The sequence below is a fragment of the Erpetoichthys calabaricus genome, chromosome 12, assembly GCF_900747795.2.
Source record: "Erpetoichthys calabaricus chromosome 12, fErpCal1.3, whole genome shotgun sequence".
Lineage (NCBI taxonomy): Eukaryota > Metazoa > Chordata > Cladistia > Polypteriformes > Polypteridae > Erpetoichthys > Erpetoichthys calabaricus.
In genome coordinates, this window is record NC_041405.2 from 47705748 (window position 1) to 47718975 (window position 13228).

Here is a 13228-nt window from a genome sequence, read left to right on the forward strand (position 1 = left end):
TCGCCTTTTACAATTTCTTGTATTAGGAATTTGTTAGTTTTCGCATACCCCTTGGGGTCATAGCGCAGGGTCAGCCATTGTACAGCGCCCCTGGAGCAATTGAAGGTTAAGGGCCTTGCTCAAGGGCCCAGCAGAGTAGGATCTCTTTTGGCAGTGACGGGGATTCGAACCGGCAACCTTCGGGATACCAGCGCAGATCCTTAGCCTCAGAGCCACCACTCCGCCCTTAAATTTTAAATATTAATGTGTCATCCTGGAGAAGTCGGACAACCTATGCAACCTTTGTAGGGTCCTGGTATCACCTCATGCTAACAGTAGTGACACTGACCATAGCCAAATGCAAAACTAGTGAAAAAAAGTCAGAAAAGATGAGGAGGGAAAAATGTCAGTGGCCTCCACCTGTTAATCCATTCCTGTTTTGGGGGTCGTCTCATTGTTGCCCATCTAGCGCACCTGTTGTTAATTTCATTAACACCAAAGCAGCTGAAACTGATTAACAATCCCCTCTGCTACTTAACTGATCAGATCAATATCCCAGAAGTTTCATTGACTTGATGCTATACTTTGATTAAAAGTTGTTGCTTTAATTTTTTGAGCAGTATAGTTTTAGTCACTTCAGTGTGATTTACGTCTGCTTCAGAACCTCCCCTAACTATGCCTTCACAAGGAAAATAACAGGGAGAATCCTCACCAGATCAACAAACACCTCAACATAATCCTCATGATCAGGAGCAAGGGTCAACTCAAGAGTTCTTAACATTTTGGTCCAGTTTATCTGAAAAGTCCAGTCTCTACCTTTGGTCTCACACTGAGCACAGTGACAGGAAGGGTAAGTTCACAGTCGTGGACAAATTTGTTGGTACCCTTCCACAAAGAAATAAGAACCCACAATTGTCCCAGTAATAACTTTAAACAGACAAACGCACTTGGCACCCATCATTGTTTATTCTGTATTTAACAAAATAAAATTTTGCTTTAAAGTTTTGATTCAACAGAATATTTTAGATAATAACGCAAATGAAAACGGCTTGGAAAAAAGTGATAGGACCCTTAACCTACTGCTTTGTTGCACAACCTTTTAGAGGCAATCACTGCAAACAAGCTGTGATGTGTGGGTCACAGACTTACACAAGAAAGGAGGAGGTTAGTTCAGATTCTCAAAAAAAAAATCAGCTTTATTGCTGTGCCTTCTCCACACATCACGTTTCAGGTCTTTTCATAGATGTTTGATAGGATTCAAGGCAGGGCTCATTGAAGGCCACTTCAGAATAACCCAATGTTTTGTTCTTAGCCATTCTAGGGCACTTTTAGCTTTGTGTTTTGGTTCATCATTACACTAGAGGATCCATGATCTGTGACTGAGACAGAGTTTCCTGACACAGGCTTAAGGCACTAAAACATAATTGAGCCTCCTCCATGTTTGAGAGTAGGTATGGTGTTTTTTTCTTTGAAGGCTTCATTTTCTCAACTGTAAACTTTGAGCTGATGTGACTTGCCAAAAACCTTCATTTCAGTCTCATCTGTCCAAAGATGAGTGTGGCTTGTCAATATGCATTTTACCAAATTCCAATCTGGCTTTATTGTATGGAGTCCTCCTGGGTCTCAATCCATTGAACCAACTGTCACTTAAAATGCAACGGCAAACGAGCAAACACTGAAGGACCTTGATCTTGGAGATCAGCTTGCATCTCTTTGGAAGTTGTCCTTGGCTTTTTGTATACCATTCCCACTATTTTTCTGCACATTCTGGGGTATATTTTCCTCTTGTGGCCACGTCCTGGAAGGTTGGCTATAGTCCCTTGGAGCATCTTAATAATATTTGCAACTGTTGTCACAGGAACATCAGGCTGCTTGGAGATGATCTTATATCCTTTCCCTTTAACAGGTTTGTGTATACAGTAATCCCTCACTTATCGTGGGAGATAGGTTCCAAGGCCGACAGCGATAATTGAATTTCCGTGAAGTAGGGACACCATATTTATTTAATTATTTAACGTGTATTTGGACGTTTTTAAACCCTCCCTGTATTGTTTACAACCCACCCTTTACTCTATTAATAACAGGGACAACTGCTAAGCAATATGAAATCGGTAGATAAGTTTACACTTACTGTATAACGAAGTACATGTAGCTATATATGACGTGATGATGGTGATGAATATGCTGCGCAGTAAAAATGATGACGATGAAGGTAATAATCCCCTGAATGCAGTAGCAAGAGCACGTTAATGCTGAATGAGTGAGATGAGACTTCCTGGTTAATGCACCACTCCGTTGCTGAGCCAATCAGCAGCACACAGGAACTTAACTGCGTGCTCTGATTGGGTAGCTTCTCAGCCATCTGCCAATAGCATCTCTTGTATGAAATCAACTGGGCAAACCAACTGAGGAAGCAAATACCAGAAGTAAAAAGACCCATTGTCCGCAGAAACCCGCGAAGCAGCGAAAAATCTGCGTTATATATTTAGATATGCTTACATATAAAATCCGCGAAGTTGTGAATCCGCGAAAAGTGAACCGCGAAGTAGCGAGGGATTACTGTAATTTTATTTGTGATCTCTTCAGACAACTCTGTCCTTTGCTTTCCATGGTTCCTGTTCAGTGTGGGAAACATGATGATACCAAACAGCAGACAGACTACTTTTCTCCATTTAGATAGATAGATAGATAGATAGATAGATAGATAGATAGATAGATAGATAGATAGATAGATAGATAGATAGATAGATAGATAGATAGATAGATAGATAGATAGATAGATAGATAGGGTACCAACAGATTTGTCCACGTCTGTAAGGGACAGAAATGATGCTTCTAAACAGAGACACTGTTTATAAATCCTTCTTAAAATTCAACTAAGTGAAATGAACTGAAACATTAAGATAAATTTAAAGCTGGAGATTTTCTGGACCTCGGGGAATAGAGTATTTCATAGAAAACCTGTCTTTACTTTTCACTTAAACTGGTATTTCATGTCAACATTTGCATGGAAGACAGATCTTTGACGGATGCAGCAGAAGTAATGACATTTTTTTATTTGAAGTAAGATTTACCAGTTTAAAATAAATGAGAAGAGGAGGATTTAGACTAGAACCACTAATGCTTTCTAACCATTTTATGATATGTAATCCCTGATAGAACAACGTGATCAGAATATAAGAAAAAATCTTAAAAAGGAAAAAAGACGCAGCTTTTGAGGCCAATCGTGATATATAAAAAGCCACTGAAAAAAAATAAATGGAACAGAATAAAAAAATCAGCTAGCCCACCAGCGTATTCTCCATATCAATGTTAAAAGGACAACACAGACATACAGGTTTCAATAGAAATGTAAAATTCTGTTGTATTTAAAAAAATATAACAGAAGGCAGTAAGAGTACGGACAGAAAATAGTGTGTGCAGTTCATTAGTACATGTATATATGAACTTAGCACACAGCCTTAAGTGCATTCACTAAAAGAGCTGACACAAAAGAAAAGACTAGAAAAGGCTCTGACAAAGCACTAGTAACATTAAATGAAAGAACACTGTGTTTATATCACCATGCCTTTTCTTCAGTTTTACAAAAGAAAAAAAAATTACAAGTAAGAATATGAATAATTTTCAAATAAAGTAGAAATGGCACATGAACTCCTAACAGCAGTAAGACAAATGGAGAAATGTAATTTTGAGAGAAACTAAAAAAGTAATCAACTATTCATTTAGTTTTAATATTACAAACAGTGATAAAATATGTGCAAAGCTGTCAAATTACAAATTAATACTTGATATTTCCCAGTCATATGTTTTTTCTCTGAATTAGAATAGATCTCTGGTTCGAAACACTGGCTGACAACTTAACAAGACATGTTAACATAAAAAAACAAAAGATGATTGCAACACTTAAAAGTGGACTACATGGGAAATCCAAACAACTACTACCAGATAAACCATACAAAAGGGAACTGAAGGACTTAGTTGTATACTTGCAATCACTACATGCAACCTGTAATGAATTTTGTGAATGTTTTCAATTTGAAAGGGACATTGGGGTTATTTATTTCAGGGCTTCAGCTTCTTGTCTTTTCTACTAGTAGAATCAATGGCAACATCAGACTTCCTTTTCTGAGCCTAAAAAAAGAAGACAAAAAGGAGTTTTAAGACAAAACATAATTTTTCAAATATATTTCACTAGTACACCTTTAATTCTCTCATGTACACCACATTTTTATTTAATACATATCATAGCATGTTATGTTGGTCATCACATTACAGGGAATACATACAAACCCTAAAAACTGAGCAGAAAAGAACCATTTACCTGGACAGAACTGTATGTCTTACCCTTATGAGCTAAAAGTGCTGAATGTGTTTGGGCATAAAAAAGGTCTACGTAAGGATCCTAAAGGTCTACAAATTCTCACAGAATTGAAATGAAAATGCAATCAGGACAGAGACCAGGAAGTGCTCCTTCACACAAATGGTGAATGGAATATGTAACAAATAAATCACGCATAGATCCTGGCCAGTTTTAAAGAATATGAGTAAGATACTGGGGTAGATTGGCTATTAGATAGCTAAATGAGATTGATGGTCTAATGGTCTCCTTCTACTGTAATATAATATGCTTTCTTACATTTTAACAGCTACACCTGAATTCAATAACAAGCAGCATTTGGTATGCTTTCCTGGGCCACATTACAGCACTGTGATAAATTTGTAAATTGCACAGTAAAGTTCAGTCAGACTATTTAAGATTTGTTATAAACCAACACAGTGCAACCTGTAAACACTACAAAAAGAACTTGTTAAATGGATTACAACATTTTGTAAAACATCAACAAATAAATCATCCTCAGTCTTTTCTGGCATCAGGTTGACAACTGCACATTTTCCCTGTATATTTATGTTCAATTGTTATGCTATTCTAGTGACATAGTGGAAGGTCATTGAACTTCTAACTGCAAGGTTTGGGGACATGACTGAATGAATGATCAGTAGGGTAAAAAGGAGCATATTTCAGTTAAAACTTCAGCTTGTAATTCAGACATTGAAATTCTGGCTGCTGGAATTCGTCCACATTATTTGCACAGGAACATAAACTGCATCACACTTATTCATGTTTATATTCCTTACTCTGCAAATAGGAACTCAAGAATATTTCGCTCTGTCACCAAAGCTTGTAGTTATAATATGTGGTGACTTCAACCATGTGACTTTGGAATGAACAATGACAAACTTGCATTAGCTTGAGTCATGTTCCACTCAATGAAATAACAAGCTGGTTTTGCTCTATTCAAATCTTAAAGATGTCTTTAAGTGTAAACTTCTGGCACCTTTGAGCTGATGTGACCTGACCACAACCTGATTCATGTTATTCCCAGCCACAAGCCTGCAATTAGACAGCAACCTGTTACCACCAAGCTAGTGATGAAGTGAAGGCTGAAATGGTAATAAATGACTGCTTCCAAACGAGAGACTGGGGAATAATGTGTGAAGTCACATGGGGCTGATATTGAGGGAGTCAGTCATGTACCATAGACCATATTAACTTTTGTGGTGATACTGTGGTACCTTCAAAGACAGAATGTTACTTTCCAACATGCCATGGAGTGCTAAGGAGCTAAATCATCTCATGAATGAGGAAAAAGAGAGCATTCAAATTAATTGAAAAACAGTCTCTGGAGGATGTACAGCAAGTGCTGAAGAAAAAGCACAGTGAAAGAAAGGAAGCTTACAAAGCAAAAATAGAAAAAAGTCACTCAGAATAACACGAAAGACAAAACATCCTAAAATAACTAGTTGGCATTTATAAACCAGCTTGGAATTGTACCCAATGGAGAAAGAGGCTGTACAAAAATTGATATTACTTGGTTAGAGTTTGCATTATGCTCCCCATAAAATGATTACTTTTATAGTTAGATAGGTAGATGTCTTTTCAACCTATCTAGAAAAAACTACAAAAGATAAAAAAATTCAAAACCATTCACATAATACAAGTCTTCATACCTTGTCAAGATCACTGTTGCAATGCAGAAATAATATACTATAGATGGCAAAATAAGTGCAATTACTGTAGTATATTTTCTAACTTGGTGACAAGAAGGAAACTTAACAGAAAGTGCAGGGTCTGACACAATAAAAAAAATGTTTTTGAAAAAGTAATTAACTTTTCAATCTGTTCAATATCTGTACCCTTTAACACTGGCACTAAAATCATATTGTCTAAAATGATACAGACGGAAAGAGAGTGCATTAAAAGGCTTAAAAATCTTAAAAGCATTAATAACAACTATCTAATAGATGCTGGGGACAGGAAAATAACATTTCACCCCAGCTTTTACAGTCTACATGAGCTATCACCCCATGAGTATACAGCAATGGGCACTACGTAAGCCAACACTGCATTTCAAATAGTGCAAGATTACACAAAATAATTGCTCAGCAATTTCAACTGTTTTTTTGTTTCATTTAAGCGAAGCCAGGTATATTTTCTCCAAGTAGTCTCTGGCTTTTTTCCAACCACAATGATTACAGCTTTCAGAAGCTGAAACAGAGAAACCAGGCTTCTAACCATTGGAGTTTTAGGTGTACGTTTCTTCTTTTCTGCACGTTCTTTCTCTTCAATTTCCATATTCTCCTTTTCAATTAGAGAGATGAGAGTGTTGCATCGTCTCTGGAGTTCCTGAAGAAAAATAAAGAGTTAAAGTAATGCTAATTCAACTTTTTTCTAACAAATTCAACTTTGTTTACTGCCATATGTATCCAGTATACTGAAATTCTTATTTGTGTTTAATTCTCAAAGTAATAAAATAAAATCTACTCTCTCTCTCTCTCTCTCTCTCTCTATATATATATATATATATATATATATATAAAATCCTAAGCCTAAAAGTGCAACGATTTTATGTGACGTGTTTATGTCATGTTTTTTGTCATGCTTTAAATCAGGCTTATTTGTATTTGTTTCCCATTGTATTACTGTTTATGAGGGGGTTTCGGAGGAGCCAACGCGTCTTCTTGGGGTGTGTTCAGCCTCCCTCTTCACAATCATGAGCAGCAGAGATGCGAAGTGGCTGGCACATATCGCAGGCCAGGGGGGCTGGCGAGCAAAGCGAGCAGGGGGTAAGCCCCAAGTAGTATAGAAAACAAACATTTAAAATACAAACACTAGAAATATAATTTATCTAAATATTAATATACAAGTTTGAACAGTTTAAAGGTATTTACCACTAGACCGCCTGTCATTCATTTTATTAATTTTTGGATAAAATTGTTTCTACTGGCCTGAGACTTGGTGCTATAATGGTAAAAATTGAGATCAGAGGTAGAACGTTGAAGAAAATTTCTTCAGGTAACAGTAAGACAGTTTCTGTATTTTTTGTGAACATGTCATCTCAGAAATGCATTTATTAGATGCTGTTTGCCTTCCATGGTTCAAAGGTAAAGCTTTAAGAGTATTATTTTGTTCATTGTGCTTTTCCCTAGAAATCTCGGGAAGCAGGGAATCTCTTGCATATTTTCACAAGTTCATTTATGTGAATCCAGCTCACACTGTAGGAGGATTCTAAAGAATCTGTAGCCTTTAGCAGTATTAAGGCAATCTCTGCAGTTCACTTAACTTCTTGTTTACTTACATAGCCCCCTTGTTGACAAACTCAAAAAGTATAAATGCTGCAGGTTTCGTTTCTCTGTGAAATTCAGATAGATGTTTACCTCTTTCAATCTTACAGCGCTATGAGATAATTTTTACTACATTCTTAATTCACTTTAATTAGTAAAGTATCATGTGTTATACAGTTTAAATTTAAATTATAGATAACAGTATGTAATTGTAATTAGAAAGTTTCTATTTTCAGTCCAAGGTCAGTTTGTATTTGTTTTCCAGTCTTATTTACAAGACAAGAGTATTTTTTACTTTTATTCTATTTACACGTACTGAATGATAGAATAGACTTCTTATCACATATCTAACCTTACCCCATCTTTTGCTACTATTATGTAATGTTTTGTGAGAACTTTTTAAATTTGGTTGCACGTTTGGTTTGTGTAAACATATGTGACAACTTCATTTAAAAAATGAATGTACGTACTGTATATTGACATATTTTACATACTATTTATGATAGCTAGACAACATATTACAATATTCTCCAAAACAATTCATCTCGTTTACGGTCACAGATGACTACAGCCTATCCTGGCAAATATTTTACAAGCCAAAGAACAGCCCTAGACAGGGCACACATTGCAGAACCTTTACATATGCACACACACTCACAGTAGGGCCAGTTTATAATCAGCTATCAACCTGACAAATATGTCTTAGAAGGATTTGAGAAGAAAACTAGAATACAAGGAGGATAACCCTTGTCAAACTGGGGAGAAGACCTGAAGTACACATAGACAGTTACCTCATGTAGGCTTTGAACTCAGGATACTGGAACATGAGGCAGCCTTACTTACAACTGCACCACAATGTCACACCTGATTTTTAAGAAATTTTTCATTTTAATTTGAGTCAAATTATAGAAAAATCACAAATAATATGGGACCACAGACTACAAAAATTATTTAAGCAATTTATGCTTTCCCAGTATTCCAAAGAAATTTGAAATGCTGGTGTTAATAATAATGCAAAAATACTGTATATGTAAGATACTAATCAAATTAGTTCAAAATGTTCAGAACTCTTGCAAAGACAGCATAAAAGATAATTTAACTAAATGTTGCAGTACAAAGATAACATAGCTAAAATTGAAGCTCAAGTAAAAAAGAATGATAGCAATAATTTCAGTAACAGAAAGAATGAGCAGTAACGTCTATGAAGATGTCTTGCAAACACAAAAAAGCTAAAGTCGGACTTCAGTTTCAGCAAAATCATGTACGATGTGTAAAATAAAGTACATTACATTTTAACACGCTTGTCACTATATAAAATTTGGACAGTTATATAAAGGCCTATTGGCCACATAAACTACAGAAATAGCACATGCTCTACGTACAGACAAAGTCTACACAAGGTCTGTACTGATTTTATTTGTGGCATGATTATTTTTGTTGGAAAGTTGTACAGAAGATGGTAAATCTGCAAAAGGGTATCTTATTCATTACTGGGCATTCTCATTGAGGATAGTATTTACAATCACAGGGCTATCTTGCAAATTCAAGAACAAGAAAAAATAGATGCATGAAACTGCTAGAGCAGCCAGACAAACATGGATGTCCAATTTGGCAGAAACAAGGAAGGACTAAAACTCTTAATAGATTAAGTTAGTCTTTTTCAGAGAAGGCTAATGTGCCTACTGCTACCATATTTCTAATAATGTAGTACTGGCATGTTAATTATCAGACAGTAGTAGTAGTAGTAGTAGTATCGTGTACAGGCAATAGTGAAGTTCTTGTATTTCATTTCCAGCCAACATGCAACATGTCATTGTGAAAAAAAGCGTATTTATGACAATATAAAAAGATTATTTTTGTGAAAGAGTTGGATTCTCTACAATCCACAAAAAATTCAAGTTTTTCAAAAGAAGCAACTGTCCTATCTCTCAACCTCACAGTTAAATCTGTTAAAAATGTTTGATATTTTGCTAAATACAGTACATTTTAAGATGCATTAAAATCAACAGACACATAAATCAATCTACTGTACAACAACAAAGGTCAGTCTGATTGGGTAACGAACCAGCAACCTTGAGAAATATCACACAGCTCCTCAGCCAGCAACTAATACCACCTGTTAGTACATTTTAATCTTAAAGCATGGAACATAATTGTCTCCATCATTGTTATGTCTATAATGAAATATTCATATTTAGAAAAATAACCAAGCTTTAAAATATTTGCATTCAAAACATTGGCTGCAACAGATCTGTTACTAAAAGCATGGTTTGGTTATTCAACTAGTCATTAGTGCCTAATCACTCCAAATTCTGATTTTCCATGGCACATAGAATAATCATTGGATAAATGTGTAAATGAGAGTAAAACAATTTAATCAGTCAAAATGACAATAAAAGTGAATGGTTAGCACAGCTGTTTTCGTGGTAACCACATATTACATTAACAGAATTGTTCCTGGTCCAGTACATATAATGTAAATGGAATTCATTTTAGAGAAATATCATATTCATTCATCCATCTATTATGAAACTCGATTAATATTAGCAATCATTGAATATACAGTGCATCCGGAAATGGAAAGTATTCACAGCGCATCACTTTTTCCACATTTTGTTATGTTGCAGCCGTATTCCAAAATGGATTAAATTAATTTTTTTCTTCAGAATTCTACACACAACACCCCATAATTACAAAGTGAAAAAAGTTTACTTGAGGTTTTTGTTATTAAAAATAAAAAAACTGAGAAATCACATGTACATAAGTATTCACAGCCTTTGCTCAATACTTTGTCGATGCACCTTTGGCAGCAATTACAGCCTCAAGTCTTTTTGAATATGATGCCACAAGCTTGGCACACCTATCCTTGGCCAGTTTCGCCCATTCCTCTTTGCGGCACCTCTCAAGCTTCATCAGGTTGGATGGGAAGCGTCGGTGCACAGCCATTTTAAGATCTCTCCAGAGATGTTCAATCGGATTCAAGTCTGGGCTCTGGCTGGGCCACTCAAGGACATTCATAGAGTTGTCCTGAAGCCACTCCTTTGATATCTTGGCTGTGTGCTTAGGGTCGTTGTCCTGCTGAAAGATGAACCGTCGCCCCAGTCTGAGGTCAAGAGCGCTCTGGAGCAGGTTTTCATCCAGGATGTCTGTGTACATTGCTGCAGTCATCTTTCCCTTTATCCTGACTAGTCTCCCAGTCCCTGCCGCTGAAAAACATCCCCACAGCATGATACTGCCACCACCATGCTTCACTGTAGGGATGGTATTGGCCTGGTGATGAGCGGTGCCTGGTTTCCTCCAAACGTGATGCCTGGCATTCACACCAAAGAGTTCAATCTTTGTCTCGTCAGACCAGAGAATTTTCTTTCTCATGGTCTGAGAGTCCTTCAGGTGCCTTTTGGCAAACTCCAGGCGGGCTGCCATGTGCCTTTTACTAAGGAGTGGCTTCCGTCTGGCCACTCTACCATACAGGCCTGATTGGTGGATTGCTGCAGAGATGGTTGTCCTTCTGGAAGGTTCTCCTCTCTCCACAGAGGACATCTGGAGCTCTGACAGAGTGACCATCGGGTTCTTGGTCACCTCCCTGACTAAGGCACTTCTCCCCCGATCGCTCAGTTTAGATGACCGGCCAGCTCTAGGAAGAGTCCTGGTGGTTTCGAACTTCTTTCACTTACGGATGATGGAGGCCACTGTGCTCATTGGGACCTTCAAAGTAGCAGAATTTTTTCTGTAACCTTCCCCAGATTTGTGCCTCGAGACAATCCTGTCTCGGAGATCTACAGACAATTCCTTTGACTCCATGCTTGGCTTGTGCTCTGACATGAACTGTCAACTGTGGGACCTTATATAGACAGGTGTGTACCTTTTCAAATCATTTCCAATCAACTGAATTTACCACAGGTGGACTCCAATTAAGCTGCAGAAACATCTCAAGGATGATCAGGGGAAATAGAATGCACCTGAGCTCAATTTTAACATTCCATACAAACAAGCTTTACAAAACTGGGTTCAAAACTAATCAATCAACACCCCCCCCCCTCCCCCCATGGGAATGAGAGCTAGGCCAGCAGAGTAAAACTTTAAACAAAAAATAAGTAAATAGATAAATTAATAAAAATAAATAGAATAAAAAAGAGGGGAGATAATCTGCTTCATCAATTAAAATGCTTATTCTAAAATGTTATTGATTAGATCCTACCAGGTTTTGAAATGTTTTGTACAGATCCTCTCAGTGAGAATTTGATTTTTCCAATTTCAAGTAGTATATAAAATCAGTTACACACTGACTTAAAATAGGAGAGTTAGGATTCTTCCAGTTGAGCAAGATAAGTCTTACGTGCCAATATTGTAGTATAGGCAATTACAGTTTGTTTGTCCTTCTCCACTTTAAGCCCATTTGGAAGTTCACCAAACACATTTTTAATGGATTAGTAGAGATTGTGACATGAAGGCTGTCTGAAAGGCATTTAAAGATCTTGGTCTAGAAAGATGTTAATTTGGCGCACGCCCAAAATATGAGGCCCAATGAGGCTGAAACTTGATTGCGACGTTCGCAGGTTGGATCTTGTATTATAAACAAGACAGATGTGCTCGATATATAATTTTAAGTTGAATAATTGTATGCTTTGCGCATATGGAGCTTGAGTTAATTCTGTGCATTGCTACCTTCCACTCCTTTTCTGAGGTGTTGAGTGATGTTGAGAGATCCTTCTCCCACTGTACTCTTGGAATTTTGAAAGGGAGGGACTGTAAAATGTTTTTATATATTATGGAGATGCTATTTAAGTACTCAAGAGAGGAGAGAGGGAGGTTAGGTTCACGTGCTGATACAGCGCATTGCCGCACCCACCAGATGACAAACCAACTCAGGAACCCAGATTAGGACCTAAGTGAAGCTATGCCACGGGTGACACCTCAGTACCACACTAGTTCAGACAGAATGGAACCAGTGTGAGGTTTTTTATGGTGGCTGGAGTGCCAATTCTGCCACCAGAGTACTCAAGACTCATCAATATTTTTTCCAGCACAGAGGTAGGTGGGAGGTGAGGAACATTGGGCAGGTTTTGTTTAAGAAAGTTTCTAATTTGAAAGTTGAATGTGCTGCTGGAAAGTTAAATTTGGAGTGTAATTGTTCGTAGGATGCAAAGACATTGTCTATGTACAGATCTCTAAGTAATTTAATCCCGAATGTTTTCCAGACATTAAAAACTGTGTACGTTTGAGAGGGTGGAAAAAGGTGGTTCTCATGCAGAGGTGTCACAGATAAAAGCTTCTCTATTTTAAAATACTTCCTACATTGGGTCCATATTCTGAGTGACTGAAGCACAATTGGGTTGTTAGTATATTGGCGATGACTTTTACTTATTGGGGTACAAAGCAAGGAATATAAAGAAGTACTGCAGGATTTTATTTCTATTGTGGACAAAGCCTGTGTATGTTCATCTATTTGTGTCAATGTCCAAGTTTTTATAGCTTGTATATTTGCCACCCAGTAATACAACTGAAAGTTAGGTAGAACCATGCCACCTTCCACCTTAGATCTTTGTAGGGACGCCCTTTGGATATGTGGATGTTTTGAATTCCAAATAAATGAGGTTATGGTTGAATCTAATTTCTTAAAAATGAT

At 37.0% G+C, this 13228-nt stretch overlaps 1 protein-coding gene across 1 annotated transcript in view; it reads right to left on the reverse strand.

Moving 5' to 3' along the window:
* Window positions 1-3317: 3317 nt before the first annotated feature.
* smarca1 (SWI/SNF related, matrix associated, actin dependent regulator of chromatin, subfamily a, member 1) overlaps window positions 3318-13228 on the reverse strand; it is an 82983-nt gene continuing 73072 nt past the window's right edge. The window contains exons 23-24 of the mRNA XM_028815459.2: window positions 6554-6664; window positions 3318-4110 (exon numbers count right to left, since the gene is read on the reverse strand). Coding sequence (XP_028671292.2) covers window positions 4042-4110; window positions 6554-6664 — 180 coding nt within the window. The 3' untranslated portion in view covers window positions 3318-4041. The remainder of the gene's footprint in view (window positions 4111-6553; window positions 6665-13228) is intronic.